The 26738-nt window shown below is 33.3% G+C and overlaps 5 protein-coding genes, 1 long non-coding RNA gene and 1 pseudogene across 9 annotated transcripts; 2 read left to right on the top strand and 5 right to left on the bottom strand.

Annotated features, from left to right (window-relative positions):
* LOC106324565 overlaps positions 1-3709 on the top strand; it is a 6420-nt pseudogene extending 2711 nt beyond the window's left edge.
* On the bottom strand, positions 2253-2751 carry LOC106325912. The gene is made up of 3 exons (XR_001267092.1): positions 2723-2751; positions 2425-2647; positions 2253-2341 (listed from the first exon to the last, which is right to left on the bottom strand). It is a non-coding gene; the product is annotated as an uncharacterized LOC106325912 (long non-coding RNA).
* A 1318-nt stretch (positions 3710-5027) lies between the features above and the next one.
* Positions 5028-6719, bottom strand: LOC106323070 (probable inactive poly [ADP-ribose] polymerase SRO5). The gene is made up of 4 exons (XM_013761237.1): positions 6133-6719; positions 5669-5913; positions 5465-5583; positions 5028-5373 (listed from the first exon to the last, which is right to left on the bottom strand). Exons 1-4 carry the CDS (start codon positions 6567-6569, stop codon positions 5266-5268), a joined length of 909 nt encoding a protein of 302 aa, XP_013616691.1. The 5' UTR covers positions 6570-6719; the 3' UTR covers positions 5028-5265.
* A 4428-nt stretch (positions 6720-11147) lies between these two features.
* Positions 11148-12464, top strand: LOC106324564 (putative F-box protein At5g62660). The gene has a single exon (XM_013762512.1). It carries the CDS (start codon positions 11148-11150, stop codon positions 12462-12464), a length of 1317 nt encoding a protein of 438 aa, XP_013617966.1.
* On the bottom strand, positions 12442-14711 carry LOC106325406 (microtubule-associated protein RP/EB family member 1B). The gene is made up of 8 exons (XM_013763461.1): positions 14447-14711; positions 13767-13835; positions 13616-13702; positions 13404-13510; positions 13190-13326; positions 13034-13110; positions 12844-12957; positions 12442-12742 (listed from the first exon to the last, which is right to left on the bottom strand). The coding sequence occupies exons 1-8, from the start codon at positions 14552-14554 to the stop codon at positions 12605-12607; spliced, it is 837 nt and encodes a 278-aa protein (XP_013618915.1). The 5' UTR covers positions 14555-14711; the 3' UTR covers positions 12442-12604.
* Positions 14712-15210: 499 nt separating this feature from the next.
* Positions 15211-16493, bottom strand: LOC106326526 (HVA22-like protein b). Its single transcript, XM_013764492.1, has 5 exons — positions 16373-16493; positions 16228-16254; positions 16024-16146; positions 15510-15735; positions 15211-15419 (listed from the first exon to the last, which is right to left on the bottom strand). The coding sequence occupies exons 1-5, from the start codon at positions 16432-16434 to the stop codon at positions 15360-15362; spliced, it is 498 nt and encodes a 165-aa protein (XP_013619946.1). The 5' UTR covers positions 16435-16493; the 3' UTR covers positions 15211-15359.
* A 1797-nt stretch (positions 16494-18290) lies between these two features.
* On the bottom strand, positions 18291-20248 carry LOC106324703 (50S ribosomal protein L22-like). 4 transcript variants are annotated; one of them, XM_013762667.1, is made up of 7 exons: positions 20160-20248; positions 19936-20079; positions 19676-19746; positions 19294-19446; positions 19106-19216; positions 18847-18913; positions 18291-18765 (listed from the first exon to the last, which is right to left on the bottom strand). In XM_013762667.1, the coding sequence occupies exons 2-7, from the start codon at positions 20054-20056 to the stop codon at positions 18479-18481; spliced, it is 810 nt and encodes a 269-aa protein (XP_013618121.1). In that variant the 5' UTR covers positions 20057-20079; positions 20160-20248; the 3' UTR covers positions 18291-18478. The 4 variants fall into 4 exon arrangements, with proteins under 4 accessions (XP_013618121.1, XP_013618123.1, XP_013618124.1 ...); XM_013762669.1 differs by having other exon boundaries at positions 19676-19743; XM_013762670.1 differs by having other exon boundaries at positions 19676-19743; positions 19936-20076; positions 20160-20198.
* Between the last annotated feature and the right edge of the window lie 6490 nt (positions 20249-26738).

Genomic DNA, 26738 nt, shown 5'->3' with positions numbered 1-26738 from the left:
CATAACAAACGATAAGCACAACCACCAGCTAAGAGGTAAGAAGCATCTCACAAACTAAACAAGCACAAACAAGACGCCTATGCCGGGGAAGAACCACAAAATTCTGGATAGAAGGGACCAAAGCTCCAAGAGTCTAATATCACACATTTATACTAAGGGAAGAAGAGAACAACATGAGTGAGGGAGAAATGAAGCCAACCCCCGAGAAACATGAGTCCAGACTTGAGACCAGAAACAATCTTCCAAATCTACAGAGCATACTCGGAGGAGAACACTATCCAAACCTAGAGTGGCAAACATGGCGAAAGAGAGAGAGAGTCACAGAGACGCAAGCAGGGTTGAAAGCTGCAACGAGATGAAAGAACATAGCTGGAAGGGTAGACAAAACGAAATCATCAAATCGTGGAGCCGTCCTCGAGCTATAGAAGTCAGATCACCAAAAACCATATCTTGAAAACCAAGACGAGAGGGGAGTAACAATGGTAAGCCAACGACGAGGAAAACAACTTCAAAGACGACTAAACTCTGACCCAACCCAAAGAGATGCAGTTCCTAACATCAGCTAAAATCTAAGGAAGAAGAGGAGCATCCAATATTGCATGGAGTAGCCTAAAATGATGCGAGAAACAACCGCACAACTGGGAACTCCTAAACCCGATCTACAATAAAGACCAGAAATCTCAAGGTGAAGAAGGCGATAAAGAACAAGAGCATGAGGTGAATCTTTTTTGGTGATGATGAGAAATACCGCATACCAGAAATGTAAAGAAAATACATAGATGTTGAAGGCTCAATGTAAAAATATGGGAAAAAACGAAAACATCTTGAAAGTTATAATGTTCAAAAATATAAAAAAAATTAAAAGAAAATTTTGACGCTGAAACCGTAAATCTTAGAATCAACAAATGCATAAATGCAAAGTTATTGAAATACAATATATTTTTATATTAGAGGTTCACTTTACTGCTAACAAATACTATACACACAAAACAAATTATGAAAAAAACAAAGACAAAATATATTAACATATCACTATTACTACTACATAACACAATAAAAACACCAAATAACATTCTTAACAAATAAAAGTGATCACATAATTACATTATCCAACAAATCATACTTTTAACAATAATAAAACAATATTCCGCGCGAAGCGCAGACACCCCCCCTAGTAATATATAAAGTTAATAAATTTTACTTTGAAAGTTGAAAATATCATCTAATTTGGAACCAAAAAAAAATCTCTAAAACTTCAACTATTAAAAAACAAAGAGAGTATTATTCTTGTGTTTGTCTCACACATAACAAAAACTAATCCAAAATCTATTTTCATGATTGTTTGAAATGTTTGTTTGGATAGGTGAGCATTGTAATGGAGCAAATGATGCGGTTGCTCCACTACTGTGGTTTACCTGTTGAAGATGTTGACTTTATAAACTCAGATGGCAAGACTATGAACAAGATACTGTTAGAGGTTTGTGTGTTTTCAGAACTCACAAGTCTTATTGTCTCCACATGTTTTACTTATTTTTGTAATTTCTTATGTAAGGCCAATCCAAGGATAAACACTCTTCACTGGTAGCTCTAGAGTAGCTGAAAAGCTGGCGCTTGATCTCAAGGGTCGGATTAGACTGGAAGATGCTGGATTTGATTGGAAAGTCTTGGGACCAGATGTTCAGGAGGTTGATTACGTTGCGTGGGTTTGTGATCAAGATGCTTACGCGTGCAGTGGACAGAAGTGTTCTGCTCAGTCTATGCTATTCATGCATGAGGTTTGGTTTGGTTTTGATCCCTTTTGGTTTACTTCAAGTTTGTCTTTGTTTCTGTTCAATGTTTCTTACTTTCTTTCTTACAGAACTGGGCAAAAACCTCTCTTGTTTCTAAACTAAAAGATCTTGCCGGAAGACGGAAACTAGAAGACTTGACCATTGGTCCTGTCCTAACAGTAAGTTCCATTTCAAAATAATCTTGATCTCCTTTTTTTTTTCTTTTTTTTTTTTAATTAAGGACATATGGGATTCTTTTTTTGGTCAAGGTGGTTTCAATCAGCCGTATGGTTTTGCCGGCGTTATCAGATGGATGCATCACTCAACTCCACCTGGTAAATTGAGAACAATTTGCAAGTTAATTGCACAGGCTGTCTTCTATGCGATTTGGAATGAGAGAAACAAAAGGTTACATACTTCAGTGGCTAGACCCCCTCAGCTAATTACAAAGGAGATCAAGATTATTTTGAAATGGAACTTACTGTTAGGACAGGACCAATGGTCAAGTCTTCTAGTTTCCGTCTTCCGGCAAGATCTTTTAGTTTAGAAACAAGAGAGGTTTTTGCCCAGTTCTGTAAGAAAGAAAGTAAGAAACATTGAACAGAAACAAAGACAAACTTGAAGTAAACCAAAAGGGATCAAAACCAAACCAAACCTCATGCATGAATAGCATAGACTGAGCAGAACACTTCTGTCCACTGCACGCGTAAGCATCTTGATCACAAACCCACGCAACGTAATCAACCTCCTGAACATCTGGTCCCAAGACTTTCCAATCAAATCCAGCATCTTCCAGTCTAATCCGACCCTTGAGATCAAGCGCCAGCTTTTCAGCTACTCTAGAGCTACCAGTGAAGAGTGTTTATCCTTGGATTGGCCTTACATAAGAAATTACAAAAATAAGTAAAACATGTGGAGACAATAAGACTTGTGAGTTCTGAAAACACACAAACCTCTAACAGTATCTTGTTCATAGTCTTGCCATCGTTAGAGAGGAGGAGACAAAGTTAAAAAAAAAAAACAAAAAAAAAAAACAGTAAGTTCCATTTGTTTAATCATCCGATGAGATTGTATCATTAAAACCAGTGTTCTAAAAATCGGACCTAAGCTTACCGATTTTTAAAAGAAAATTGGCCTACTCGTTCAAAATATCGGTCTAGGCGCCCGTATAATCAATAATCTCCTATAAAACGCCTAATTACCGCCTAGCTATTTCTTGAACATCGATTAAAACTTCTTCTTTCATGACTGTTTATAAGTTTACAACTGAGGCAATGTTGGAGCACATGGAGAATCTACTTCAGATTCAAGGCTCCAAGCTGCTCTTTGGTGGGAAACCATTGAAGAATCATTCGATTCCTTCTGTATACGGAGCTTTGGAGCCTACTGCAGTTTATGTTCCCATTGAAGAGATCTTGAAGGACAGTAAAAACTATGAACTCGTCACCAAAGAGATCTTTGGACCGTTTCAGATTGTAACGGAGTACAAAAAGGATCAGCTTCCTCTTGTGTTGGATGCTTTGGAGAGGATGCAGCTCATCTAACTGCAGCTGTTGTTTCAAATGATCCCATCTTTATCCAGGCAAGTCTATTCACCATCATTATAAACCAATCAATCTATTCTCGCAAAGATAATGATGTAATAAATGTGTGCAGGAAGTGATAGGGAACTCGGTGAATGGGACTACATATGCTGGACTCAGAGGAAGAACAACTGGAGCTCCTCAGAATCACTGGTTAGAGAAATAAATCTCAAACTTTCATCTTTGTTATAGAAAATCTCAAAATTATGTTACAACAGGTTTGGACCGGCTGGGGATCCGAGAGGAGCAGGGATAGGGACACCTGAAGCTATAAAGCTGGTGTGGTCATGCCACAGAGAGATTATATATGACTATGGTCCGGTTCCACAAGGCTGGGAACTTCCTGCATCGACTTGAGAAGTGGTGTGTGAGAGTTCACTAGTAAGAAATAAATTAGCTAAAGAGAGCACTTAGTTTGCTGTAACATCGAAATAAATTAGCTGAGAGTTTTGTAGTTTACCACGGATTAAGAGAATGAGAGCTATAAAGAGGATTTTGTTTGTTTGTTTGGATAATAAAGCTATCTACTGTGAGGTATAGTATTTGATGTCTTCTTTTTCTAGCACATGTTATTAGGTTTCTTTCAAATGTTTTTCAGATATAAGTGCATGGTTGTATATTTTTTACAGAATAATAATAAACTAGATTAAGATCCGCGCCTTGCGCGGGATAAACATTATATATAAAAATTATTTTATGTATAATATGTTCTTACATATTATGAAATAATAAATATATATTGAATAATTAAAAGTCAGTAACTATTACATATATAATTAAATTGGTGCAAACGTATAAATCAATTTTATTAATCCAAACAATTTTTTTAAAAAATTTGATAGGATATGTAATTAAATTTAAATGATATTAACATGTAATAATCAATGTTAGTTCAAAACTTTTATCAAAGAAAATTATTCAAAGTAAATTTTAAAATTAAAATATTTATTTATTCAATATAGTTTATAGTTTAATTTAGAATGATATATATACATATATATTTTAAATCTTAATGATTAATTAAATTAGACTTTTACTTATATGATTTTGTAATCATTTGTCATAACAAAAAATTTAAACCATGGATCGCAAAATTTGAATGTGAGACTTTTAACACTTTTAGTAATTTATAATCATTTTTTAATATTCAAAATATAACATATACAGAAAAATCTATATTTTTATAATAAGGTTATTGTGATTTTTTAAAATTATTTTAATAGTTTAAAATTAAGCAAATTTGATAGAAGATACGTTTTTTTTATCAGATCTTTATTATTCAAAATCATTAATTGTCATATATACTTTAGACACATTAGTCAATTCTGTAATCTTTATTTAAGGAAATAATAAATGACATTAATAATAAATTTATGGTTAGTTTAATAAAAAGTTTATTATATAATTAGATGGAGCAAAATATTTTTCTAATAATTCTAAGAATCATCCTAGTGATGACACGTGTCTACAAAAAAAATTGTAATGTTTCACAAATAATATATAGGGTATATTCCTCTTGACAAAAATATTTTTAAATTCGATATTTTGTAAATTAGGACTATAGTTCTCTTCTGTACTTGTGGTATTAGTGTTCTAAAAAGTGGCTCATAATACATATGAACGGGCCTCATAAACAATTTAGTGTAAACGGTGCTATATAAAAAGAACTAAATCGTTACAGAAATCGAAATATTTATTAGATCGCTCCAAAGAAATTGTCCCGGGGGACTCGAAACATTTTTGAGCTGCCACTACATTCTATCTTAATATTTTTTCATCAATCGTTATCTATTACAAGAAGAATTCGTCACTATCTTGAAAAAAACAACAGACACATGGCTTAGCCTTAGAGACTAATCTGTGGACCGGCCTTAATCCTAGCCCAGCAGATACAAACCATGTGCGCTTAAGTTTTAGTGTTGTACTTTATGTCCAAAAGCTTTGATGATATGAACAAGCAACTTGTCACCGGTTATGTGTCTGACTCGTTGTATTAGCTCACTCCTTGAGATTCTCCTGTTCTGTTGTTATACACAAAGAAACCAATTAGTAAAAATGTGTGAAAATTGCTTGAAAAAGAAGCAAAAATGGTTGAATAAAGAAAACACTTACTTGCTGATCTTTATAGTGTTTTTGAATGATGAGTATTTGAGAAGGAGGTAGGAACTTGGATAATGCTTTGATCAGTACAGGAAACGCCATCCATGGTGATCTCAATCTCTTTGCACTTCCTGAAAAAAGTTAAAATCATGTCAGAAACTAAAAAAACAGAACAGAGTAACAAAGAAATAAAGGCTTTGTTTATTTTTTACTTACTGTTGATGTTAAATGGAGCTTTGATGCAGACAAGAAACTCAGGCAACACATGTGTGTTCATGTGTGTACTCCACACAATATACTTGCTCGGAGAAGCTAAATCATCTACACCTGAATCAAACTCTGGAGAGCTCGGACATGACTGAGTCGAGCCTAGTGGAACAATCTCTGACTTTCCAAGTATAACTCTCGAAAGCAGCAAGAATCTCATCCCATCTTCTGATTCAGCAGCTGAGTCCTTCAAACTAAAAATCAAGAAACACAAAACAGTGAGTGAGACCACTGAATTTGAACAAACGCGAGTTTTTAAGAAATAAAAAAAACTATAAAACAAAACTCAATTAAAGCAAAATTGGAGAAATCACTGTAAAACAAAATTAAAATTTTAGTTATCTTTAAAGCAAAATTAAAATTTTAACGCTTCTAAAATAAAATAAGTTTTGGACATAAAATATTTAAATTACCATTCAAGAAGAGCATTATCCGGGGAGAGATACAATCCACGGCCATAACATCCATCGTTTCTTGGCTGGCTAAAACCGTATTCAAGAACCGACTTCAACTCTGTTTTCTTGACGGCGCACCAACCGTACTTAACTCTAGCTTTGCCGCCGCCTTCACTGACATGCTTCATCTCCACCGCCTCTTGAAAAACCTGGAAAGCTTTGAGCTTAGCGCGAGATCCAACGGTGGCAAACCCGTTTCTCAGAATCGAGAGAAGATCGCATTGGTCCCCGAGAGCAGATTTACAGTTTCGGTAGATAAGATCGTAAGCTCTATCGCCTTCAAGCAGCTCCATGAGCCCGAGCTCGTCGGCGAACGACGGTCGTTGCTGATCGTACGAGTTAGAGCTTCCAGATTCAGATATCGTTGATCTTTCTTCTTGCTCTGAGTAATCCATTGGTAAAAAATAGTCTTTAGCGTTGAATCGTTTCTTTGTGTGTTTTGAGTTATAAGAAAGAACAAGAACTTGAGCTCCAAGTGTGTGTATATATAAGGAAAGATTTACAGAAGAGGAAACTTGAACCGCCTTTAGTTTAACTGTAATCTGCGGTTTTTGCATTTTTATTTAATAATAATATATATAAAGTTTTTGTTGTTCTTTTCTCCGTGTAGAAGACGTAAAACAACATTTAAAACATTGTTTTTTTTTAAATATATGTCAGATTGATTATGGAGTTTGCGGCCGCTAATAGTTTTTTTTTTTCTATTTCCTTTTACCAATTCTTTGATGGGTCTATTCCGTGTTGTAGTAAGACGAAAATACCCTTTTGATAACGTGGGCTAGATAAGATTAGGAGAAAAGCTAACGTGACGATAGTCCACCTCAGAATGTATACCATTGGCAGTGGCACACGCGTTTTGTCCATCCCTTGTTTCTTTCTCCTAAGACCAACATTATCAGCGTCCTTTCTAAGGAATATTGGGCCGAAAATTAAATCAAAAAGGTTTAAATTACAAAAAAACGGAAGACGATTGTCCTTAATTAAGAAGTTTTGTCGATGGTCCTTAGTGCCAGCTGGCTGAATGCGATTGGGTGTGGAAAGGGCATTGTCGTTTTGCCGTCTGAAAATCAATTGCATGTTCTCCCGACTCTCTCTCTCGACGGCGAAAGAGTTCGACAGAGATCGTCCCCCCATTTCATCCCGATTTCAAAATCCTCTCGGGTATTTTGCTCCCTCGACACCGATCCGTTGTCTCACCGAAAGCTTCTCCACCGATTTTCAATCGAAAAGGTATGTCTTCCTCATCCGCTTTGAGATTATGTCGTTGTTATTGTCGCTCTACCTCCTCCGCATCTGGATCTTGTTTGCTTTTATTTATGATTTTGTAATTTTTTTTTCTTGATTTTTTGTTGGTAACTTTGTAATTTTCTTATGTTGTTATATGTTTTATTTTAAACTTATCTGTTATATATCATTACTTATTAAACTAAATAATTAATTTACTAAGAGACAACAAAAAGTCCTACCAATAATCTACATTTTTTGGATTGTCTCTTACCTTTGTCTCTTAACATAAAAATAATAATAAAATAAGCTAAAGACTTAAAAATTAATCCTACCAATAATGTTGGTCTGAAGTAATAATAGGAAGTTTTCTTTAGGTCAATGTGTTGGGTTTTAAGAGTCCTCCCACACAAGTCAATAACTATTGGGCCAGATTTCTAATTTGCCCAATTTAATAGACCAACAACAAAAGTAAGTGATGTCAGTTCACTTGTCATCATCACTATTTACTATTATGTGACTTGAATATAATCTCAATCTCAAACACACAAATGCAGAGATCAAATAGCTGAAATGGTGGGATAGGAGATGGAGAGGATAAAAGAAATTACTAGAAATTTTCAGATGGATGTCTAGTTTTGTCAATTTGCCTTCTTTTTTTACATTGTTGTAAATGTATTTATGTTGCAATTGTTTTGTGTATATCAATAGGTGAATTTACTTTTGAAACACTACACTTTCAAGACTATATCTTAGCTTTTACTTTAGTTTGGATTCTATCATTCTATGGTCAGTTATAAATTTAAGCTTTCTTCATTTGGTTTGATCATATTAGCCTATCATATTTTCAGACAAACTATTTGTGACAAGAAGTTTGTTTGGTTTATATTTGTGTTTAAATTTAGCTAAATCCATTTTACAAAGAATTTTATTTGGTACTCCAAATAAAAAGGTCTTCCACACAAAAGAATTATAATTACTAAACGATACTCAGATCATGGTTTTAGATACCAAACAAATGAACTACTTTGTACTTTTTATATTAGTGACCTCTACATATTTTGGGATAAATGAAGCCTGCAAAAAGAATCAAGTAGAAATTCATAATCAACTCGGTCCGGGTAAAGTTCTCCAATTTCATTGTCGTTCCGGGGACGACGATATAGGTGTAAAAACCTTAAACTTCAATGCTGTTCCATATATCATTAGATTCCACGATGAGATACCGAATTTAACAAAGTGGGACTGTATTTTAAGGCAAGGACCTAAGATGGAGTACTCTTATGACGTTCAAGTATACAAAGCAGGACCAAGACTTATCCCTCGATGTGGTCAGCTACGTGTATGGACTGCCAGAATTGATGGGATATATTTTACAAGAAAATTAAGTCAACCATCCGGTTTTGCATTGTCTTGGAATAAAGGATAACTCGTGCTTCATCCGCGCGTACACTGTTTCCACTTTTATAAACTTCAAAATTTGGTTATGGTAAAATTTCAAATTTGTTAAAATTTGGTGTTATATATTATATGACTCTATAATACTATTGTTCATGTGTATTCTTCCACATTATTATTATATAATATCTTATAAAAGAAGTTATTGCAAGATTGATTTAAAAATTAAGTGAACATTAGTGTAAAGCAACTGAAATATATAATTTCAACTATCTCAAAGATAGAATGTCATGTTCTATTTGTTTTCTTATTACTCAGTTTTTTTTTTTGTCAGCCTTATTACTCAGTTACATTAATTAGGTTTTTATAACCTATTTTTTTAAAAAAAAAATTTAAGTTATGATGAAAAGAAAGCTTTTACAGCAAAAATATTCGAAGAGATAGAAACTTTATAAAAACGTGGAAATACAAAAGTTTTTTTTTTAAATTACAAGATTGATTAAGAAAAACTAAGTGAGCGTAAGACAAAGAAAACATGACATCTCTATTAATTTCATTGACAAGATGCCATATTGTATTTGTTTTCACATTATGCATTATCAATCAAATAATATAAAATTTCTCCTAAAAATTTGAAAGTTTTAAAAGAGGCTGAAAACAAAGTTTTACATGTTATGCTGAACTAGGGGTGTCAATTCGGGCTGGCCCGGCCCGGCCCGGCCCAAACCCGCTAAGCCCGTAAATATTTGAGCCCGGCCCGGCCCGAAAATTATTTGGGCCTAGAATTCAAAGCCCGGCCCGGCCCTTATAGGGCTATAGGGCTTTTCGGGCTTTTGTGGGCTTTTCAAAAAATAATTTGTCATTGTCACTTCAATCGTTTTAATACATGTGAATTTTCATTAAAAAAAAGAGTTTCATTTTTAAAAAATAAAAAATTTATAAAGTGAGTTTAAAATTTTCTTCTCTATCACAATTTTTTTATTTTTTCGTATGCTTTAAAAACATTTTATACACAAAACAAATTTAATAAGATTTAAATAATCAATTATCAATTAAAACAAAAAATATAAGAGAACAAAATTTATGATAAACATGGTCAAACGTTTCATACTTTGTATTTTGAAAATAAAAACATGTTGTACATGAAAGAAGAAGGTACTTTTGTAAAATTTAAAATGTAACACTTGTAATGATGAAACAATAAAGTGCATTAACAACTTTTATATTTGTTTTATTAGAGTTTGGATAAAAATATTAAAATAATATATCAATACTAATAATAGTTTCAATTACAAGAAAAAATGATAATATTTACGCTAAAATATAAATTTCGGGTTTTCGGGCCGGCCCTAGCCCAAACGGACTTAAGCCCAAAATACCCAAAGCCCAAATGGGCTTAGCCCGAAAGGCCCAATTTTTTTTGGGCTTATAAAGCGAAGCCCAAGCCCGGTAATTTTTAGGGCTAGGCGGGCTCGGGCTACGGGCTTCGGCCCTGATCGACATGTCTATGCTGAACACAAAGCTTTTATAAAAAAGCGTAGAAATACAAAACTGATTAAGATACACTAAGTGGGCACAAATAAATGTAAGGCAGAAATTGTAGCTCCAGAGATGATAGAAGAAATTTAGGACTATTTTCAGTCTGATACCCAAAAATTTAATCTATAAACTTGAGCTTTCTTCATTTAGTTTTATCATATCGGCCAATCATATTTTCTGACAAATATTTGTGACCAGAATTTTAATTGATTTAAGTTTGTGTTTACATATAGCTGAAACCATTAAAAATGATTAGTACTCCAAATAAAAAGGTCTTCCACACAAAGGAACCATAAAATACTAAACGTTACTCAAATCATGATTTTATATCCCAAACAAATGAACCACTTCATAAGTTTTATATTAGTTATATCGCAAAATATGTTAAGGCCAAATGAAATTTGTAAACAAATGAACCAAGGCTTTTTATTTGAGTCAGACTTGCTACATTTTGTTAGGATTATGGCAAGATAAATAACATCGTTTGGTTGGGAATAAAGAGAAATTTTAAAATCTTCGAACACAAGTCAAAAAGGGAGACAAAAATCCAAAATCTTCAAGCCCTAGGGTTTGATCCATCCACGTAAAAAAAAGATCTTCAAGCCATAGATCCTAAGGGCTAAGTCTCCCTACTCTTGTCTCTCCAACTCACACACATATGATAAAATATATATATACCTTTTTCTTTCTTTTAAAAATGTAAAATATCAAAGTTTCTTTTTCCTAAATGATCACGGAGTAGAATTTGGATATATATATATATATATTTAAGTTTCGGTGGTTCCTTGTACATAAGAAATATTAAGTAGGGCATGGTTAAGTTTCTATCTCTGATGTCAGCTATTCAATGGAAGAAGTGGCTGTCAAAGGCGATGGGAAGAGGAAGAAGACATAAACTAGATTGTTTGGTGGTGGCGCCGGAGATTCCGTGGAATCTCATGATCGAGATTCTGACTAGATTGCCTGCTAAATCGCTGATGAGGTTCAAGTGTGTGTCAAAGACATGGTCACTTCTTATCCGTTCTCGATATTTTAGCAACCTTTATCTTACGGTCGCATCCCCAAGGCGACCACCTTGTCTATACATGAGTTTGATGAACCACTATATGTGTGATTCCATAGGGGTCTGCCAGAGCCCCCGTGAGTCTCAACTGCTATCGTTATCATCATCAACTAGTAATAGTGCTGAATCTTTTGACTTAGATTTGACCATGCAAGGGATGGGAGGACACGATATGGTGGTTCTTCGTGGATTGATTTTGTACATTGTTTGCGGAAAAGCGTGTATCTATAATCCCACCACTAGACAAAGTGTAACCTTACCGGTCAGACCGGTCATCAAATTTTCCCAAAAAGTCAAAGGTTGTGATGAGAGTATCATCTACTATTTCGGACACGATCCTGTTCTTGATCAATACAAAATATTATGCATTGTTAGTACGCTCTTAACAGGGATAAATCGTTTAACCTCGGAGCATTGGGTCTACGTACTAGAAAGTGGAGGTTTTTGGAAAAGAATTGGATTTGATTGTCAACCTCACATTCCTACAATAGGAAGACTATGCATCAATGGAGTTATATATTATTTGGCTTACGCTAGTTTGTCTTGCTACGTCCTTGTCAGTTTTGATGTTAGATCTGAACAGTTCAATATGATCCAAGTACCTAAGGAGTTGTCTGGATTAATACGAGATAACCCAATGGGCTTTATAGAATATGGAGGAAAGCCAGCTATTTTTGATCAGACCTATCTTATACAGATGGGCAAGGTGGACTTATGGGTCTTAGAAGGTGGTGGAGCATGGTCGACGAAGTCCCTGGTTTTGCAGCCTTGTGAGATGCATTTACTCAATGAGAGCATTAAATTGTTGGTACGAGGTACAACTCAAAACGACGAGGTTATATTGGCACCTTGTAAGTTGTTTTCCAATTATTATCTTCGAAAGAATGATTTGAGAAAGGTTAATGTTGGACTAACATCGGACCACTGGTTTGGTAAGCCGTACGCTGATTATATTCTTTTTGATAAGAATGAAAGCATCTTGCACTTGAATAACATCGGACCACTAGTTTGTGTTTTGCCTCAATGTAGCAACTATTTGTGTTTCATACAAAAAATTAATCGTTAAGCATTTGTTCTTTTATTATTAAAATTTTCAAGCCGGATTTGATTGGTTTGTAAATATGGATGATCTACCTTCTAAGTCAAGGCAACGGATTATTGTTATCCTCTACTTTGAAAACTTCAGTTTGTTAGAAATCACAACTTTTAAGTCTGGGTCTCTGCTTCTTGTTCTACTTCCTCAGCCCCAAGCCCTAGAGACTGGCTTAGGCACTCTTGAGCTTCTTCTAATGCAGATTCATTAGCATCTACTGCATATAAGATCTTCTTAACCGCTACCACTATCTGCACATATTTTGGTTTCAACAAATACATACTCACATTCTCATTTTTTTGAGTTCAAACAAAGGGAAATAAAGACAAAAAAGCATTGCTATGACACTTACTGGAAGATCATCGATCTCAGGAGTCTGACAGAGTATCTCTACATCCCTGAGCTTAGTGAAGTAAAAATCTCTTTCCTTTTCCAAGAGATCAACCGAGACCTTGAGATCTTCAAGCTAGTATTGTCAAAAAAAAAGTTTCATATTAAAGATTTGTTATCATTAACCTTAAAGAATGAAAACTATTAGTTACCTCCTTTGACAGAGCTTGCACTTCGGCTGATGAGTTGCTCCCACCTCCAACAGCATGTGATTTAGCTTGCTTGGGACCTAGGAATTTAGAATGTTCTAAAAATAGATATAGAGAAAGTCATAAACTGGATAAGAGAAGCTAATTTAAATGACAGACCAAATGTTTTGTTGGAAGTAGTGACTGGAGGAGGCTGATGCATATTGTTTGTTTGCAATGACTTTGAGACCTTACTAGATCCTTTTACACTTTTCTCTTTGCCACCTCTTAATCTTCGTTCTACTGGATTATAATTCCTACAATTGATGAAACCAGTGGAGTCAAATTAAGAAGACTTCTAGTTATTATTAAAGCTAGCAAAAAGAGTCCATACTCATTCATAATGCCACCATTTATGGAATCACAAAAACGTTTCAGCCATTGTAGAAACTCCAAGTTGTCTAGTGGTCTCCCTTTGACAAGCTTGTTGACTTCCAATGGCTGATGTATTTTTCCCATTAAGACAAAAACATTGTACGTGATTTAGATATTTTAAAGGCATTATTAGCCCACATGATCATTATCTCAAAGGAAAATGTAACTTACCTTTGTAATTTTCAATTTGGTGAAGACTTCTTGCATGACTTTGTAGTTTTGGATCATCTCATACTCGTTCTTTGCATCAAAATTAACCTGAAAAGTGGAAGATTTAGATTGGTCGGCCAAGAAGCAAACAAGAGATGCATATAAAATGTACCTTGTGCATTGGCACAACCCCTGGAAAGGTCATGTCCATCATTTGACATTGAACAGCACCCGATGCAGCCTACCAATCATAATAAACCACTTAGATAAACAGTCTCACAAGCAAGAAAAAATTAACAGTCTCAGTGCTTACTTGCAAGAGTATCAGTTGAAAACAAACAAGTAAAAACATCTTAATAACCCTTGAAGGGTTTTCAATACCAAAGGCATAAAAGTATCAAGCTGACAAATGTAGATATTATTACACAACATAAATTGCAATTAACACTTTTGCTATAAAGCCAAAAACTGATATAGAAAACCGGAATATTCAACAGCAGACATACGAGTTGCTCCAGTAGCTAAGCATCAAAACACAGAGATTGCATCTTAACACACTCAATAACACCTTGATTATCTGACAGAACCAAGATAAACCAATATACTTCCAAGAAATCTGCAATACCTCACTCACTAGTTATAGGATCAGAAAAAGTGTCAAGAGTAACACACCGACTAGATTAGTTAGATCATGAGAGAGAACAAATCTCAAAACTAAATATATCTCAAAGTAAATCTGCATAGTCCACCGACATTATCAAGGCACGTCCTCTTTATTTGACAATGCACCACAAGTGAAAACAAATCTGACATTGAAACAAACACATGCAGAAATAAAAGATATATATATACCTCTTCAATGCGAGAGAGATTGAGATGAAGACGGTCATTGATCCAACCAAGAATCTCGTTTCTTCCAACAAAGTAAGCACTGTCCATTATACCAATGTTCGTCGCCATTTTAGCCCCTCTCTAAAATCAAAAGAAACTCTCTCGGATACTCAGATGCAATACGATTAGTTTGTTTTTGGGAAAAGAAACTGAAGCAGATCAAAAGAGGGAGAGCCAATGAAACCGTGAGAAAGGAGAAAAAGTGATAAAGGCAGAAAGACTTTAATTAAACTTACTTTAGTCGTTATGATGTCTCGCGTGAACCAACTTTTTATTTTATTTTACGTTGAAGTATTGAATAAAATTTCTTTTTTTCCTGTATTAAAATAAGGGAACTGAGAACTTTTTTTTAGTTTAAACTCAAACTATTGTTGAATTAACAAAAACTATATACTCTCTGCAAAATAAAATATTTTCACATATATATAGGTAATCTTAATTTTCTCCAAAAAAAAACTGTGCAACCAATTGTATTTTTTCATAATTTTTATTTATAGTTAAGAATTTTTTTACAAAAACATTTAATATGTATTATTAACACAATGTATATTTTAAAACGAAAGAAAGACGCAATTTTTTTATATTGTCACACCGGCAAGATGCATTAACTCCTTGGTTCGTTATGGTTACAGAGTTACAGCTAATCTATGTGCAATGTATAACGCCATCACGTGGATGTGTCTCTGCTAAGTACTAACATGCATTAAGGAAACATGTACATATTTTTTGGTGAAGTTAGAAATTTTATTCGTTGCTTGCTTACACATCTACCACATTCATCAAGAAAAACAAAGATAAAAAAGCAAATATAGAGTATACGGTACACCAAGATGGGTAACGATATTAAGCTACAACAGGGCCACAAGTAGCTTTACTAGTATACATATGTATCATCAAAGGCCGAGCCCCCAACATATTTGGCTGATGTATCCACCTGAAAAATACAATCAATCAACAAAACACTAGTGTTCAGATCAAACATTTAGGTTACAAAAAAAAGATTTTAGACAGAGTTAAGTCATACCGAGCTAACATGCTTTTCTGTAGGCTCTCTGGACGGAGTAAATTTCCCAGCAGCTGCAGCTAAGTCATCATCATCCTTCTTAGCTGGCACGTACCACACGTTGGCACTATGTGGGCTTAAAAGGAATGAACGCACATAGTTCTCGTAGAGGTAAGAAGCGCCGCTCAATCCCGGTAACACCAACCAACAGGTTAAGGCTAGCTTGGCGTATTGCCATAACGGAATCCTAATCATACCATTAACCTCAAAACTTTAATTAGTTTATATAAAATAAGAAACTTACAGACTCCAAAAGGTTGTAAAACACCCATAATATCTTATCAAATAGAATTCAAAACTATGTGATTCTACAAACCACCGTTTTATGGTTAGATCAATCTATAATGTGATGTCCATTTAGGTATAAACATTAGTTCATCAGAAACCCTAAAGAAAACAAACATATGGTTTACTCTTTTGAGAGACAGAAACTTGCAGATCAAGGAAGCATCATTAGATTGTGTTTTAAACTTACCATTCGATGAGTCTATAGAAAGTGAGCTCAAAGAGTTTGATAAGTGAATAAAGAGCCCAATAAGTGAGCCATTGCTTGTCGTCTCCACCGGTCCTCGACTCTATTGCCCTCACTGATGCGTATCTAGATCAAAGTATAAACCAAAGTTTTTATTGAAATAATAGGTAAGTTAATCAGATAGAGAGAGAATTATATTAGACTTACAGAGGATAAACCAAGCTAATGATAGGTCTGCACACACCACAGCACATGCAAAAAGAATCAAATTAATATAATGAACTAAAGCAGAAAATAGCTTTGTTTTTTTTTTTTTTGCTAAAACTTTGGCTATATGTTATTATTCATGTACCCAGCGATGACGTCCAAGTTCTTGAAGATGAGCCTCAATAAACTTCCGATAGCTGAAAACATTTTTGCCGTCGAATTATCTTCTTGCTTCTTTTTTTTCTTGTACTCTCTCTCTCTCACCACCGTCTTTTGAAATTGTTATTACATTGTTTTTAGCACAAGAGAGAGTTGCCCATATGAAGTAAGTTGGGCTTTACCACACGTGTCCGTGAGTATGAGAGGAGGCGAGACGAAGTTGAGCCACGTTGCTTGATCAGTCATGGTTTGGTCTTGGTTTTATGACCGTTCGATTTCATAGTTATTGTGCAGATTACTACAATTAATATTAGTTCGAAAACATAAACATGATAAATTTATAATACAAAAATATAGAGAGATGAGTTCTAATCGAGCCGACTTCTGCCATGCCCCCATTATCTCTAGAGACAATCTCATATGTGCCTCTCAAATTTTCTATATCCTCATTGCTTTAATGAAACATGAATATCTAGTTTTTCTCTTTTCATTTTCGAAATTATTTTTTAATAAAAAATTTCAAAATTTTAAATTTTGAAAATTTCAAAATTTCAAATTATACGGTATAGTTTTACTGAGTTATACTTCGTTCTACTGGATAATACTGAGTTATATTGAGTATTACTAAGTATTACTAAGTAAGTAATACTAAGTGGTACTGCAGTTATACCAAGTTCTACTGAGTTATACTGTGTAAAACTGATTACTACTCGAATTAGTTATACTGAGTTTTATTAGTTATACTAAGTTCTATTAGTTATACTGAGTTCTACAAAGTATTACTGAGTTCTACTAAGTATTACTGAATTCATCTAAGTACTACTGAGTTAGTTGTACCGAGAGTAATACCAAGTTATACAGAATCCAGATCTGAAGATGGAAATAAATTACAAACACGAAGGAACAAGAACAATAAGAACCCTAAATCATAAAAACCCAGAAATATATTTAACAACCCTAAATCGAAAAACACCATAACAATAAACCCCCTAAAACTAAGTAGATCTTAAAAATATCTGATCTCTTTCTCTGTTTTTGTCACCTTCTTTGTCGTCACATCAGGCTGATCCACAGTAGATCTGTTTCTTTTTCTGGTTTTCAAATCTAATATCAGGTTCAACCACAAGCACTTTATAACCGATGTAGCTTCTCTGTCATTTTTCATTATGTGGTTATTAGATATAAAACGAAGAAAAAAAAAAGAAATCTTCACTATCGGATTTTATATCGAAGAAGAAAGGAGAAGAAACAAAAAAAAAAGAGAAGTTACAGAGAGGAAGAGAAAATACGCCGTAGAAGAAGAGAGAAAGGAAAGGAAAAATGAGAGAATTAGTAAATAGAAACTGATTCATAGATATTTAGGGTTAATAATCAGGGACAAAAATGTAATCAACCAACTTTTCGAATTAAAAATAATTCAAAAAGAAAATACTTTTTTAGTAAGGTACTTCAGAGATTAGATTATAAGATAAATGGGTAATAGATGAATGATGACAAAAAAAAAGAAAAAAGAAAAAAGAAAAAAAGAAACAAGAACTAAAAACATTTGTGAAAACACTTAAAAAGAAAAATATTATTGGTGAAACTACTATTTAACAAATCACTAAGCGAGAATTATAATATTTTATAAAAAAAAAATTGTTTAGATGGGAACCTAAGTGCATACCAATTTTTTAAAAAAAATTGTTGTGAAGAAATTGTTTTACTTATGACTGATTTGAATTGTTAACAAAAAAAAAAAATGTATATATATATGACTGATTTGAACCATTTTTTAGAATATTGGATGAAACACAAAACTTTGTATAATAAGATTGCTTACAAAATATCAAGGGAAATGATTCCAAACTATGTGCATTCTTCTGAATAATACAAACCATTTGAGAAAATTTTGGATTTGAAAATGAGGTCTACTGATTATACCTTAGTTCAAATCTAACGATTTGGTTTGTTCTTACAACATTTTATTGAAATGCAAATAAATAAACCGGTCCTATTAAGTACCAGAACAATACCAAACCAAAAAGCAAAGAAGGTGCATAGAGAAGACAAGCCTCTCCTTGTAACCAACCATCAAGGAACAAAGAAGACACTAGCGAGATGGCACCAGCTCCGAGGACCGATGACTAGCTTTAGTGCCTCTACGGTTCCAGATTGGAGTTGTCTCAATCAGCTTGTGGGGGACAAGCCTCCTCTCCCGCTTGCTTAGCTTCTTGAAGTTATGAACTTTGAGCTTCGCAATCTCAGTTTCTTCCTCAGGAGTAATCTCCCTAACTATGACAGTTAGGCGACACTCTGGTCTTATCATCAACCCGCATTTCCCTTTTCCATGGATAGATATCCTCTTCTTGAAGAGTCCCTTCCCAACAAAGGCTTCAGCTGCAACCACATATCAAAAAGCTTAGAATAAAATAAACCGTTCCTTAAATGCAGCAAGTAGAGGAATCAGTTAGTACATACCAATGATGAGACGGTCAGGATCTAGTCCATGGTTATGAGAAGCATTTGCTCGAGCAGCGTGGATAACCTGTAGTATAATGGCAAATCAGTCCTAAACGAAACGATTTTTTCTATACAGATATTTTTTTCAAAACTGGGTCTATGCGCCCGCCTGATCGATAATATTATATACAGCGTCTAATTACCGCCTAGCGATTGATTGAACATTGGTACTAATAGAACGAGTTGTCTGTTTCAAAGCTCAGATCTTAGAGATTACCCGGTACACAGTGTGGGAAGCCCGTTTAACTGTGACCTGAAGTTGCATAAGAGCATCTTCAACGCGCATACCACGCACTAGTGCTGCAACTAGGTTGACCTTCTTAGGACTCTGAAACAAAACAAGGGTGAGAAAATCATGTGAAAGAGAGAGTTCTGTTGAGAGTCGGAGAACACACACACACACACCTGCTTTATGGCTTTGAGTACAGCCTGTACTTTTTTACGCTTTGGGATAATCTTCTGCTCTTCTTCTTTGCCACTACCCAACAGAGCTGGAGATGACAAAGGTGATGATATAGGCTCTTCACTAGCCTTAAATGTTCTCGAGGTAGAAATGCCCTGAAAGCAATTAAACAAGATCCATGATTCTCATACCCCAAAAGTAGATGTTCCTAAGTGTCACAAGAGTTCCATAGTTTCAAAAGATATGATCTTTTCCACCTAATTAACATAGACAATAGATGTTGACATCCCACAAGACACACAGTCTCACTTCCCCTACTCCTAATACTAAAGAAAACAAGATTCAGGTAGTGTAGTAACTAGTAAAGCAAACAAAGTATATTACCACTTGTTGTAGATAGTGATGCAGTGGTGTTGAAGAGTAGGTTGGTCTCAGGAGACCCTGCAAGTAACCTACTTCACAAGCACAAAATGAAAACTTTATCATCACCCACTCAACTAAACAAAACAATATACCACAACAAATCCCAAGATATTACATAAAATCATTTGAAAGATCCATAAAGAACACATAGACTTCATTCTCTAAAACTCAAATGAGCATAAACTCAACATGGGCCAAGATTCCAAAGACAAAGGTTTCACCTTTCGAGAAAGGAGATTCCAAATTGCGAGCTGAAGAGTAATGGGCTGTTGAAATGTTACTGTTCTTCACTCTTCTCGCGACGTGACGAATCAGCTGTAGATTCCTCTGCCAGCCCGCCATTGTTACCCAGCGAAAAACCTCTTCTGTAAACGCAGAGGTTACGAATCGGCAATAAAGGTTAAAACTTTGAATCATCAGCTAGGGTTTATCAAGCGAAGCTAACCTGTGATGAGCGACGACGAGAGAGAGAGACAGAGAGAGAGCTCGGGGGCGGCGCAGAACGACGGTGAAACGTTTGTTTTTGTGATTTGGACTTTGTTTCTCAATGGGCCTGGGCCGAGTTCGTTTTCGGGTTTGGGTCAGATTTTGTAACGCGGGTCTAACTGGTTTAGTTATGATTTGGTTTGGTTTAGTTATGATTTGGTATAGATCAATTTGACTAGTTGGTATATTCATTGGACGATGATTAGTAGGTCTGGGACGGATCGCGTATCCGCACAATTTTAAGATATCTGGATCTGAATCTTTATTCGGCGAATCCAAAATTTTATTATCCCGGATCCGGGGTTCGCGGATATCCGGATGTCGGATATCTTTCTAAAAATTATTATATTCGGCGGATATCCGGATCTGGATTTGGATTCTTAAAATAAATAAATAAAAAATAATATTAATATATATATAATATTAACAATAATTTAAAAATAAAAATATATATAATGTTTTTAATTATTTCTATGTATAATATTACAAAATTTACATAAAATTTATATATACTATTATAAAAATGAAAATATACTAAATAAAATTAGTTTTATATATAAATATTACTATTTTTGAAATAGTTATTAATAAAATTTACAGATCTGGATATCCGGACTATAAAATCAAAATATTCTGATCCGGATTCGGTTTTGACGGATCCAACACTTTACTATCCGGATTCGGATTCGGCCTCTACAAATATCCGGATTTTTATATCGGATCCAGATCGGATCTCGGATAAAAGTCTCACGCGTAATGATTAGTACAGCGATTACTTAGTTAATACTTACCCACTCCTTCAATTTGACTGGTTGGTATATTCATTGGACGATGATTAGTACAACGATTACTTAATACTTACCCACTCCTTCAATTTTTCTTGTCTGTGAAAATTGGACCCCATGTTTGCCTAATTTTACGTTTGGTTTCTATATTTAGATACAAATTTTACCTAACTCATTAATTTTGCTTGGGAGATAATGGTAACTCTTAACGAGTAACCAATGAATTAAAGTTATATTTTACCCTTTTCTAGTATAGACATTTTTAGTTTATTTTTACAAAAATAGATTTTAAGGAAGAAAATGATCAAAATAAACTTTATTAAATAGTAAATATGGATTTATACCTAAGGGTTAACTAATATAGACTTAGTGTTTAGAGTTAAGGGGTGGAATTTTGGAGATAGGGTTTCAAATTTTAAAAAATAAAAAATAAATATTAAAATTTTCAAAACAAAAAGTTGTTATTTTGGTCATTTTATTTTTTAAATATTATTTTTGTGACAAAAATTTTAAAAGGTCTATTGGAGAGAATTGTCATTTTTAGTAAACCTATCCTTTGCTTAGGTTTAAACTTGATCCAATCAAAGAAAATTGAAAAACAATAATGCAAGGAAATAAGAGATACTTGGAATTATCGATTTCAGGACACATCTTAAGGGAATTATATCTTAAAATATGTTAATATTATGGTATTTTCGTACTTTTTGTTTGGTATATTTTTGGTTTTTGAGTGTTGATGATGTTCTTTGGTTTTCTTCGGGAAATTTTAATTTTTGCTACAATTTTTATAGTAAAGATTATAAATATCTATGTCGATTTAAAATATACATAAACAAATATATACGTAACTTGCGGCTTGCGGTTCTCCAAGAACTTACTCCACTATACATGCATCTCTTTATTCGAAGTTGAGCTATCACTTAGCCTCTAATTACTAATATAGCTTCTGAATATTTCAAACGATCACCTATGCCTATGCGTTATTGAATTTCAACGAATCGTTAGTGTTGATTATATACAAATTATAGAAATCAGTTTTCTCGTTTAGTCTATTTAACTTACAAAGCTGTTGTTATGGACTTTATGAAGTGGGCAGAGAACATAAATTTAAAAAGTACGAAATTTTGCATTGATTACATAATAGCTATATGGTCCCAATATCATCTGTTGATAATTGGTAGATTATATCTTGCCAAACCAAGCACCCATATGGATCCCGACCATTCTCATTGAGAATAACCCAGCACCCTAACTTCTCCAACCCATTAAGGCAAACTCTTTGTTTGTTTGTTGTATTGCTGTAGGTGTATATACAATACAACTATTTTCATATTACAGGAAAAAAAATATGCATAATTTTATTTGAAAATTTTGAATTCAGCTCAATAAATTCGCATAACATATTAACTGTTTGTAGATTGACGCAACGTAAAAAAATGAAATCAACATGTGACTTACCCCAAATAGGGAAAGAAACAAAGATCATTGAAAATATTACTAAGAATTTTTGCTAAAACATTATATTCAATATTTTTTGTGTATCAAAAAATTTCACATTAAATTTTCATAGGTTTGCAACTGAATACCCGATGGTAATAAATAATTTTTTTTTTGCTTAAATAATAAATAAATTAGTTCTTTTTTTATCAAATATATATATATATATATATATAAATTAGTTCATGTATCATTTTAAGAGAAAACACATAGACTTGATCCTAATATTGATGAGCCAAGATGATCATCATATATATGTAAAGGGTATACAATTAAGCCATTCTAAATCGAAACATATTCGCTCTTTAAAAACCATAGGTTACTCTAAGTACGTCAAGTCATTTTAAAGTAAAACCCTACGAGTTTGTACATAACGCAATATAGCATATACATATATGAACTCTCTCTTTTCCGGAAAAAAATCAAGCTCTACTATCTCCATAATATGAACAAATTCAAATGAGAATTGACTTACAATCATCGAGCTAATAACTACAAATATAAGTCAAACTATGAACCCCCTCTGATATCATGACACGTTCAAAACATTATCACGTATCAATTGCGTATGGTCCCATACAAAATGCCTCTCCATAACAATTAGATTTCATCGCCAATAATTTGTCATTCGCAGAAAATACATTTAGTATTATCAAACTAAATCTAAAAATACAATTAAATAATACACCGTCCATTATGTATCGATTAAATTCGAATTGAAAGGTTTCGTACCTTATAGATTATTTATTGTTATAGTGAGCTTGGTTCTACCGTCGACAGGTGTTAACGTTCACGATCTTGTACAAGAGGCGGAGAACGTGTGATCGCACCAAGATGAAGACGTGTGGCAGGGACCTAATTAGATACAGAAGCAAGACGATAAAATATTGCTTTTAAGGTGGCCCACGACATACCCAAACTCTTTTTTGAGTAGTTTGTTCTGTGGTCTTGTACAAAACATGTCTTCTCCAAGATCCTCGCTTTCCATATCGGGAGAAGGCAAAGATCGTTTGATCTCTGCCGTACATGTGTATATGCTTCCATGCCGCTGGGTTACGTGGCTGTTGAAACGGAATTGTTAAATTGTCAATCGCATCGATGTGTGTAATGATAATTGGTGGAATGGTTTCGAAGTTTTAAGAATATGATCGAAAAATGTTTCTAAAATTTTAGTTAGTATCACATGTTCTAACACCAGCGTCAGAATAGTTTGGTGATGAATATATGCCGATCAAAAAAGTTCATCATAATTCGCTAGGCAATTTCTTATAGTGCTAAAAAGAAAAATCTGATAGTGCTTTTGTCAACACACGGATAGTTTAAAGGATATAATACATCAACATGTCTTTTTCCAGAAGTAAAAAATCTATTCTCACCTTTTGAGCTACTTTCTAGTTTCTTATAGATGGGTTATTAATATTTTACCGTATATATCGTTATGTTTTGAAAATTGATTCAAAATCTAGCCGAACCAATCTGGATTGTTGAATAGATTCTTCCTTAAAATGGGTACATACCAATAATTTTTATATGAACTTTTATAGTTATTTAAATTTTAGATTAACTAACATCATATTGACGGACGTGGTCAATCTTCACAAGCCGAGATCGAAACTTTGAAAGTGATGGTTTCTAAATACCCTAAGGAAAAGGACAACCTATACTATAAAAGATAGTTTAGGCATGTTAAGTCAAACTGTTTAGGTTTACTGTAAGATTTAGTAGATCAGATTACGATTCGTTATTTGTATTCTTAAAATGATCAACTTTATGTTGGCAATCTGGCATAGGTTTAGTGGCTTAGCTAAACCCAATCGTTAGAAACCCATGTGTATAGATTAGTTGTCATACATATACATCAAAATGTTTACTAATAGTTACATGAATGGGGTACCACGTAAGCTATATATGTACTTAGAGATTTAAAACCTTAACTAAAACCTTCTATATACATTTCAGATACAGTAAGTCTTAAGTTTTTTTCCCAATAAAGTCAAGTTTTAAAATGATAAGTTTTCATTATTAGTCTCAAGCATGGCCGTCTAATAGCATTAGCAAATAGAGCGATCGAATATGGCCCGAATCTACAAATAAAAAATATTAAGAATTGTTTTAAAAGTAAATATATAAATTATGGTCGAAAACTTTAATTTTTTAGATATATTCCTAAATTTACTGTATAATTTCAAAATATATATTAAATATATATATATAACTATAAACTTTAAAAATTATTTTATTACATGTCAAATTTATCTGTAATATTTTTTTTTTGAACATGGCCCTTAATTAATCTGAGAGTCACTCTCAAGGGTTTGGTACATATACCAAAATGGAGATACAAACATCATATGGTGCATTTGTATCTAAATGATATAATTACAAAGTGACAGAGAAACGTGGACATAGTTAGTGTAAGTTAAATTTCTTTGAGAAAGATATTTTTTTTTAACATCTTAGTATTTTTACTAATGTATGAATAAATGTAAACGATATTTATAGTGGAAGAAATAAGAAATTTGACATGCTCTCTAAATTTCACCGCGTTAAACATATCAATGTGGTACAAATTAATCGTTTCGTGGTATAGTAGTATTTCATTATTTGTATCAACAAGTACAACGAGTATAATTCAAATATCATTTGAACAAACACGTCTTCGTTAAAATATAATCATATTGAACAAAAATATCAAGCTATTAATGATTTTGACTTATGTAATCTTAAAAACAGGAGATCCGTGCCGTTTTAAAATCAGAGGATGCAAGTTGGATTGGAAAATTTCATGCTTTCAAAGACTTGTATTAGTTAATGACTTTCGAGCAAATTTTCTAGCTAGCGTAATGGGTGATATATAGAACTAAAGCATTGTTTTGCTAGGGGTCTCGCAAAGAAGCATTATTTTTTGCTTAAGTACAAATATTTTTATAAATATATAATTAATGAATACTTTGGTAAATTTGTTTTTGTTTTATATGAATTCTTAATGTTTTAGAAAAGAAAAAAAAATCTTAAGTTTTAATGTGTTAAAAAAAATTGCACTTTGTTTCATGAGAAGTACATCGGCACGACGGGTTTGGAAAAATGGTAAATATCCAAGATTCGAAACATGCCACTTAAATTTGCCCATCTACATGGTCAATCGGTATGGGTATCCAACTCTTACGTAGAGCAATTGGTTTGAATGTCGCCGGTAAACCGACCTCCAGAAAATTAGTTGAGCCTTCGGATTCGAATACCCCCAGATTATAAAAAAAAATACATCGGCAATATCACAACAAGGCTTCAATCATCGTTGCATCATTAGACGATGGACATAGTGCTCTTTGTTATTGTTTACTTTACAAGAAACTTTCCTGATTTTTCTCTTTGAATGCTGGCACGTGTTGCTACAGTCACATTAAACCCTTAATTTTGGGGATTAAAATATGAAACCCTAGCTAAGTTTTGTTTTGATATTTAAACCCTAAGTTAACCTACCAATTATTTACTTAATAGCGTATAAAATAAGATATGATCTAAAGCTTGTCTACATCCAAAAGACGACCGGAGTCGTTGACTTGTTCTATATATCAATATTAATCTTCTGGAAACTATAGGAAACATCGTAGGAACTTACAAACTGATTCTAGATCAAACAAACAAACAAATTTCGAGCTATAAGATGAAGTGAATAATATATTACCCTTAGTCGACTGACTAATTTAATATAAACTAAACTTTGGGTTGACATATAATAATGACATTGTAGATATAGCTTTCTCATTTTTGCAGGTATTTTTTCGCTATATATTTTTTGAAACTATTTTTTGTTATATTGAAAGTTCAAAATTTCGAAATGCATTCTGTAAAGACTCTTATTCTGAAGGAAATTATCATTTACTGAACTCTTTATTTTTATTTTACCACAAAAATGAAGAGCATTTTAATGGCCTCCTCGATCGTGTTTTAATTGGTATACTAGATTTTGACCCGCGCTTTCAAAGCGCGGGTTTTTTTTTGTTTTTTTTTTCAATTGACAAATATTTAGTAAATGTCACATTTTCATATATTTGTGTTTTATTTTATAAAAGACTTAAAAATTTTATCTTTATTTATCGTATTTCATTTTAAATGACTATTTATGTTAAAAAAATTAAACTTTATTTTTTTAATGAATTAAGTTGTAATATTATGTATAAAATGACATTATACACTGAAAATGATATTCAAATATGTATATGATATATGGTGTAGGATATACGATTTTGGTTTGT

The sequence above is a fragment of the Brassica oleracea genome, chromosome C2 (genome assembly GCF_000695525.1).
Source record: "Brassica oleracea var. oleracea cultivar TO1000 chromosome C2, BOL, whole genome shotgun sequence".
Taxonomy (NCBI): Eukaryota; Viridiplantae; Streptophyta; class Magnoliopsida; order Brassicales; family Brassicaceae; genus Brassica; species Brassica oleracea.
The sequence above is the reverse complement of the archived record's forward strand: the minus strand, read 5'-3'. Positions and strand labels throughout refer to the sequence as shown.

Bases quoted from the DNA above. Each gene is read 5' to 3' on its own strand.
- LOC106324703 (XM_013762667.1), bottom strand. From the start codon at position 20,056: ATGGCGGGCTGGCAGAGGAATCTACAGCTGATTCGTCACGTCGCGAGA. The intron at 19,747-19,935 runs GTGAAACCTTTG...GTGCTTGTGAAG, and splicing joins GGAATCTCCTTTCTCGAAAG to TAGGTTACTTGCAGGGTCTC. The intron at 18,766-18,846 runs GTATGTACTAAC...ATGTGGTTGCAG, and splicing joins TCCTGACCGTCTCATCATTG to CTGAAGCCTTTGTTGGGAAG.
- LOC106326526 (XM_013764492.1), bottom strand. From the start codon at position 16,434: ATGTTTTCAGCTATCGGAAGTTTATTGAGGCTCATCTTCAAGAACTTG. The intron at 16,255-16,372 runs GTACATGAATAA...TGGTGTGTGCAG, and splicing joins AACTTGGACGTCATCGCTGG to ACCTATCATTAGCTTGGTTT. The intron at 15,420-15,509 runs GTATGACTTAAC...TGTATTTTTCAG, and splicing joins CAGAAAAGCATGTTAGCTCG to GTGGATACATCAGCCAAATA.
- LOC106324564 (XM_013762512.1), top strand. From the start codon at position 11,148: ATGGTTAAGTTTCTATCTCTGATGTCAGCTATTCAATGGAAGAAGTGG.
- LOC106325406 (XM_013763461.1), bottom strand. From the start codon at position 14,554: ATGGCGACGAACATTGGTATAATGGACAGTGCTTACTTTGTTGGAAGA. The intron at 13,511-13,615 runs GTAAGTTACATT...AAAATACATCAG, and splicing joins CCAAATTGAAAATTACAAAG to CCATTGGAAGTCAACAAGCT. The intron at 12,743-12,843 runs GTAAGTGTCATA...AAATATGTGCAG, and splicing joins CTGAGATCGATGATCTTCCA to ATAGTGGTAGCGGTTAAGAA.
- LOC106323070 (XM_013761237.1), bottom strand. From the start codon at position 6,569: ATGGATTACTCAGAGCAAGAAGAAAGATCAACGATATCTGAATCTGGA. The intron at 5,914-6,132 runs GTAATTTAAATA...CTTGATTTTTAG, and splicing joins GATAATGCTCTTCTTGAATG to TTTGAAGGACTCAGCTGCTG. The intron at 5,584-5,668 runs GTAAGTAAAAAA...AACTTTTTTCAG, and splicing joins AGCTCCATTTAACATCAACA to GAAGTGCAAAGAGATTGAGA.